At 36.6% G+C, this 7,126-nt stretch overlaps 1 protein-coding gene and 1 pseudogene across 1 annotated transcript; one reads left to right on the top strand and one right to left on the bottom strand.

Moving 5' to 3' along the window:
* The first annotated feature begins 545 nt into the window (after window positions 1-545).
* On the top strand, window positions 546-2,084 carry fadd (Fas (tnfrsf6)-associated via death domain). Its single transcript, XM_030766382.1, has 2 exons — window positions 546-1,043; window positions 1,270-2,084. The coding sequence occupies exons 1-2, from the start codon at window positions 746-748 to the stop codon at window positions 1,545-1,547; spliced, it is 576 nt and encodes a 191-aa protein (XP_030622242.1). The 5' UTR covers window positions 546-745; the 3' UTR covers window positions 1,548-2,084.
* A 2,177-nt stretch (window positions 2,085-4,261) lies between these two features.
* Window positions 4,262-6,710, bottom strand: LOC115804647 (high choriolytic enzyme 1-like; annotated as a pseudogene).
* Window positions 6,711-7,126: the final 416 nt, after the last annotated feature.

A 7,126-nucleotide genomic window follows, 5' to 3' on the forward strand; every position in this document is an offset into this window, starting at 1 on the left:
ACTCTCTATGGGTGTTCTCTTGAGCAGGTGCAGGTGATGAAAATCCTAGGGGTTTGGCTAGATTAAACAGTAACTAGGTGTCCACATAGAAAAAATTCTGGCCAAGTGTGAAATAGTTCTAAATGCCATACGATGCTTGGACGGGTGTGAATGGGGAGCTGATCACAGATCTCACAGAAACATTTTTATTTTCTAATTTCTAATTAAACGAGCCGTAGACTACGGAAGCACAGTATTTGGATCAGCTGCTGAGGGGGTACAGAGACAAGCAATCAGAATATGAGAATATAATAGATGCTGTCATGGGATATTTAACAACAACAAGTAAAGTTGCAGCAATATAGTGAGGAATCAGGGGCACGTACATAGTATGGGTTTATTTGTTTGTTCGACAGACCATAAATAGATCAACCATAGCCGTCTTTCCGCATGTGCTTTACACTCCAGCACAGTTGGTGGTAGTACTGCATCAGAAATATAGTCCGCCAACTGCCACTAAACATCAGTAGAAGAAGCACCTCTAGAACGGGAAGTTGAAACTTCAACGAAGTTCTAGCAAATTTAATTTTGCTATCATGCTCCTAAAAGTTGCGATTTGCGACAACAAAGAAAGCGAATGAGTTTATTTGTCTTACCGGAAACGAGAGAACGCCTGAGGACACTTGCCGAGATCGAAAACGATTGTAAAAACATTACATTTTAAAGGCACAAGGAGTCCTCAAGTGTCCAACCTTTAGGCACGACGATGGATCAGTTTAGGGTGACATTAGTGAGAATATCAGAAAATCTTAGCGACGATCAGTTGTCCAACCTTAAATTTTTATGCAAAGGTAAAATTGGAAAGAAAAAACTCGAGGATATCCAGAGCGGTACAGAACTTTTTGATTGTTTGATGGAAAAAGGTGAAATCGGGCATGACAACGCAGAATTTCTGTCAGATATTCTAACACACATTGGTCGGACAGATCTCGCCGAAATCATCACCCAATTCGAAACTCATGGGACTGGAACCAAGGATGATTTACCAGAGGAGGCTGAGCAAGGTTCGTGTCTACGATTCTAGATCTAATGTTGTTCTGTCACTCATAATTACTTTACCCGACTTCATACCAGTAGTTCCTCATGGTTGTTAAACACCTGTACTATATGTTTAACATATACTGTATAATTCAGAATTATTTAGAATTTTTTAGACATGTGCAAATTAAAGCTATGGCTTAAATCATACTTTAAATCAAATTTTGATTTGGTTACGTTTTTCTAATCTAGAAAAACTCCGGATTGCAAAAGAAGTCATTGCTCAAAACCTTGGAAAGAGATGGCGTCAGTACGGACGAAAACTTGGTCTCAGCGATGCTAAACTGGAGAGTATCGAGGAGAAGCACCCTCGCAATTTAGAAGAACAAGTGATGGAACTTTTTAGAGAATGGATGAAACTGCGTAAACGAGAAGCAAAGGTGGATGAACTGATTAAGGCACTTCGCTCTTGCAGTCAGAATTATACTGCTGATCTTGTGGAGAAACAACTCAAAATCGAAAGGCCCTGATTTTATACAAAGGTGTACTATATTTTTGCAGGCCACTAACGTGTGTACGCATATTTATGTTTTCTTTACTGGGAATTTTGTCTTTCAAGCTTTTTCACCCAGTTGCAAAGCACTTTTTTGTCTCCTTAGAGGTTGGAAGCCTGGGCAAATTGGGTCTCCACATGAGCCTCAGTAATAGGTTGGTGGACTGAATTTACTCTGCTGTCTTTGTCTTTGCTGAGATTTTGGGTGTTTTTTCACTCATTGTTATTATTATTAATTTCTCCCCTTTTTTCGTGCATGCATGCTCAAGTACATAAACTGTGAAATCATCAGTATTAGGGCATCTGTACTGTAACAGTATCAATGTGAGATTTAAACATAGTTACAAATTTTGGCTGTTAAAACCTTCTGTAGTGATCATGACTGTACTTGTCATTCTGCTGTGTAAAAGGCTGTCTGTGCCTGTGGGTCCTGTTTTACATGCATTCCACAATTCCATTTTTTACCCATGCTATTGATTCAGCTTGCTTCAACATATTCTTCAGGAAGAATCAACCGTAATGATTTTAGTTAATTAAGATTGCTCACTAAAATATCTTAAAATTTGTAATCAGATTGGGAGAAACGTACGCAAGTATATTTTTGAAATATTTAATGGGTTATTTTTTCATCTTTCTGAGTTGTTCTTTGATTTTTCTTTGGAAAAATGACATTTTCTTTATGTTAAGGATGTGTCGGATGTGCCAAGACAGTTCACTGGTCTGTGGTTGCGGTCATTTTTATTAAATGCATTTGGAAATGCATGAAGTCCTCAGTGGTCAGTGATGAATGATATATTTTTGTTGTTGTGAAAGAAACAAAGGGAACAGCATTGTATTTGTCATTGTATAACAACTTAACAGTTTTCACTCCATCAACAATCAGATGTTTCATCTTAATATTTCACTGAAGCTTTAAAACGGCGCATGCACATTGTCTCTGCGTTATGCTAACTTTCAATTTCATTTAGCTAGCATTAATACTTTGCCATCCCCTTCAACACAATATGTTTGTGTTTTGTTGTGTATGTTTTTAGACTGGCTTTTCACTGACCACAGATATGTCGCGCAGCAGTCATAACAGCCGAAGTCAAATGATTTTAGATTCATTCATTAAATATCTTTCTATTGAGAATATCAGCTGTCACACACCGTCTCCTACGAGATTTCATATGAAATATAAAGAATTGGACCGCATGATAAAGTATTCACTCCATCTTTTATCAAAAAGGAGTGCTACAAATGTTCTATTTTATTTACTGTAATCAAGTCACTCAAATTTAGTACACAATTGTGTTGAACCATTATATATAAGCCTATAAACTATCTGTTCCAGCCATTCCCAAATTTCAGAATGCTGAGGCCTAATTTGAAATCTGAAAATCTTCGGCAGCCCACCCAAACCTTCAATCACAACTGATTCATTCTGATCTTTTAGGCCCAGTTATTCAAAAAGTTTCATCTGGATCAGAATTATCTGAATTTGGAAACCCCAAGTTTTGCTATCCGGGTAATCCGTCTTATTTTTGTGCTGGTTTTTCAAAGCAACATTGGATTGGATCACCCTGATCCAAATACAAAACTTCTCAAGATTACCAAATCTGGATTACCAGTGCTCTAAATGGGACTACATATCACAATGTTGGCTACTAGCTATGTAAAGAGCAACAGGTATAAGAGCCAGCAGGGGTCACTTTTAAGTGTTTTTATTTGAAGAGACAGAAATTATTAGAAACTAATTTAGCAATTGTTAGAAACTACTTTTGACTTGTTCATCTCTGATGATTGTGTCATTGTAATTGATATACAGTGACAAATGAAAGTTAAAATATATTATTTTTGTTTGATATTGACAGCTGTTTGGGGGATTATTTTACGGAGGCAAAAAAGGCTTAACAGGTAGTGTAATGTCTACTTTATCTACTTTATCACTGTTACTGTTAAACAAATCAATTGCAAAATATAAATAAATGTATATAAACTACATGATACAAATGTTGTATTGTTTGACCAATTTTAAAGTTTTATTACATTTTGTTCCTGAAATCCATCCTGAATCCACCCTTCTGCTGGGATCAGGATAATCCTGATTTTTTTTGGATCAAAGGTATCCCAATCCTACTAAAAAGTTTTGAACATCACATACTGAAGATTTGATCCAGATCAAAACCAAGATTGGATTACGTGATCTAATCCCATTTCAGAATACTTTTTTTCTTTTGAACAACCCATTTTCAAGATTTGATCCAATCCGTTAGCCAAAATCCGATCAGATTACTTCTGAACAACTGGGCCCTGGTGATTCGCTTGTTGAGGTTTATTCTCCATTAACAGCTTTCTTTCTTTTTGCCGCCTGATCGCCACCACTCCTTTTTAACTCTTTCCCCGCCAATGATGAGATACAAGATACATTCCGGATAAAAAAAAATAGGTCAGATAAATGAAGAATAACATGCAATTTAAATCCCATGGCTTTGTTTTATTAGCTCTGATTAAATATTTACATTTTAAAAAAGTAATCATAAACATTTTATAGTAATTTCAAACTTAATTACAAAATTGAAAATGAAAAACTTTTATTGTAAATGACCTCTTGCGGCCCACCTGCAGTACCCCACACGGTGGGGAGCACTGATATATGTACATTCGTCCAAGGCATAGAGCATAAATCTTCTATGTCATCCACGTTTCATGGGATGTAAGAGTTAGTGACTGTTGAGTCAGCGTGGAAAGGCCTCAAGCTTCCATTTCTGCTGTGTTCCTGTTGGAAAGAAAGTGTGGAATGTTAAGAAAACAGAACAGACGTGTTTAGACTTTTTGCAGATGAGATGTGCATAATTACATCGTACCATAGGGTGCTTATACTGCCACAATAAAATGAGGATTATTGTGAAATTTTGAATAGAGGGCTGGGGAAGAGATGAGTAACTCACAGCATTGATACAGCCTGTTTACCCGTAAAATGTCATTATAACTCATCGCGGTGGCTTGCCCAAAAGAAACATTTGCATTTGGTTTTGCCTCAAGGGTTGGTAGGTTACCGTAATCTTTTGAGAATGCAAACCTATAAGAAAATGTAGCAGCCAAAAATAATGCCTTTTGGTTAGTTTATTTGTGCTTTAAGTGTTATTGTCATATAATAAAACACACCAAAATAATATGGGCAACACACATCTGTTTTCTTTGCTAGTTTTCAAATCAATCTTCAAATCATCTAGCATTACAGACATCAAAATAACCTGGAGGGAGTGGGACTTTCCAGTATTGAATACATGTTTGTTTTTTTTTACCAAGAGATACGTGTCAAAAAGTCTTGCCTTTATTTGTGAACTGTTTGAATTTAACCGTGAATATTGCATTTATCTGTAAAATTATGAGGCTGCTTTTACCTACCTGCTATAGTGCATCACAGAGTTGTAGTCATATTGCGTCGCTAAGTTGTTAGTAGCAACCTTTTCAAAGTTGTGTTCCTTGCCTGAGCAAAATAACATGGAACATTTAACTTTCTAATTACATTTGCATAGTGTTGCATAGTAATGAGTAAACATATTAAATGAATTACCAAAACTATTTTGAGTAGTTATGTTTTATGGATAACTTTCAGTATTACAGTTTAATTGTTCATTTGTCCCTCTTGCATTGTTGGTTGCTATGATCACCTCTCAAAAACAAAGTGAAAATCTTTGCATCTCCACTTGGCACAAAGACATGAGAGATTCAAGCATATTTTTAACTTTGCTCCGTGAGTTCCTAGGTGTCATACCTGGGATGATGTTTTGCTCCAGGACAGTAATGTGAATGTCTCGGTCACTGCGAACCTGCTCATGGTGAAAGCCCAAGGCATGTAGCACCTCATGCTGGACAGTTCTATGATAGATGCAGCCAGGCTTTTGGAGAGAAATCACCTGCTGGCCTCCCTGATAGCCCAAATATGACCAGCACCTGGAGCAGAGATTAAGTAAGGCAGTCCTACAACTGCATTGTGCTCTGTGTGCCTGTCAACTTCTTTAGCTAAGCATGGTGCTCATGGAGGTGAAAAGTAAATTTATACTTTTTTATATAAGAAATAATGCATACCCTTTGTCTGCCTTGAAATACAAATAATCTTTGTGTCGCGCCACCAGACGAATCGAATGCAGGTGGTACTGTGAAAGGCCACCAAGGCGTTCAAGATGACATTCCGTTCTTCGTACGCTGTAGAGAAGAGTTGTGGTCTCTTAAGCATAAATAGTTTCAGGCTTGATGATTGCTAATACACAACAACGTAACATGTAAACATTAAAGTGTATGTCTGTAAACAGTATTCTGGTATTTCTACAGGGACAAAGCACGGAGTATTGTAAAGTCTCAATGTATTATTTATTATTTGTTATTTCAAGCATACAGTGCTGCATTGTTTAGATTAAACAATGTATATCTTGTTTCTTGATGTAAGATGTAAATTCTGCATATCGTTGAGTGTTCCTCCTCAATCAAAAACATTTTTTTCTCTCTCATTTCAGTTTTAAAATAAAAATGTGTACATACTGTATCGCCCAGAAATGAACACAGGTACATAAACGAGGCCATCTGCATATTTTTGCCACTTGCAACCTTTAGCAGTACAGGGGACAGCATTTCGGACCCCAGTTTTCACAGCAATATCTCCAAACGTGATAAGAGGAGTCTTTCCATCTTGTTCTTTAAAACAGAGAAAGACACGAGCATGATATTTTTATGTTCACATAATATGCAATAAAAAAAATTGTACTCCACAAATACAGATAATGATCTCTTACCCAGATTCCTGTTTTCATTTTCAATTATGTCTGATACGCCTGTGTAAATAAATGAATATATAAAACCATGTAAGTAAATAACTCTTGGAAACTGAAAATGACGTGTCATGTTGCATACAGGGGCAGAGATGACAAAAAGTGTTTTTAATTTGGCCAATGAGATAGCTTTAGGAGGATAAACATTTTTACCTAGGATATAATTGTCCTCTTCAACCATGTTAGAAAGCTCAGGTGCATATTTCTCCACAGAATCTGTGCACAAATAATAGGAGATTCATTCCCAGACTTTTGTCAAACGATTCTGATAAAAAATGTTTGACTGTTTCAGTAGACCGATCACTTCTTCTATATATTAACTTACCCATTACTTGCTCCTCTACTGGTGCACCTAACACAGCCTGAAGGATTAATTGCAAACAGAAATGCACATTAAAATAGGCAGTTCGCCTTTCAACCTTTAAAAATGTGAAAGTCTTCAAAGAATGTTTTGCACCACATTTATTCTATGTAAAGGTATGTGGGACTCATCCACAAATAATTAAACATAAGAATAAATATTAAAGATTAATCTGCTGACCTGTGTAGAATGGCTGCGACCCATTAACAAGAGAGACAGCGTTAGAGACATCGTGCAGATGAGTGACATCATTCTGGTTTGATGGTGCACTGAGAGAGAGAGGAAAAATAAACACATTGCAACAAGTACCCCTTCAGGGAAAAAAAGCAAATTTATTAACATTTTAAATGCAGCTTTTATTATTTATTAAGGACATGGACGTTT

The sequence above is a fragment of the Chanos chanos genome, chromosome 2 (assembly GCF_902362185.1).
Source record: "Chanos chanos chromosome 2, fChaCha1.1, whole genome shotgun sequence".
Classification (NCBI taxonomy): domain Eukaryota; kingdom Metazoa; phylum Chordata; class Actinopteri; order Gonorynchiformes; family Chanidae; genus Chanos; species Chanos chanos.

Excerpts from the sequence above, each read along its gene's own strand:
- fadd (XM_030766382.1), top strand. The coding sequence starts at position 746 with ATGGATCAGTTTAGGGTGACATTAGTGAGAATATCAGAAAATCTTAGC. Across the intron at positions 1,044-1,269 it reads ACCAGAGGAGGCTGAGCAAG|AAAAACTCCGGATTGCAAAA; the intron begins GTTCGTGTCTAC and ends TTTCTAATCTAG.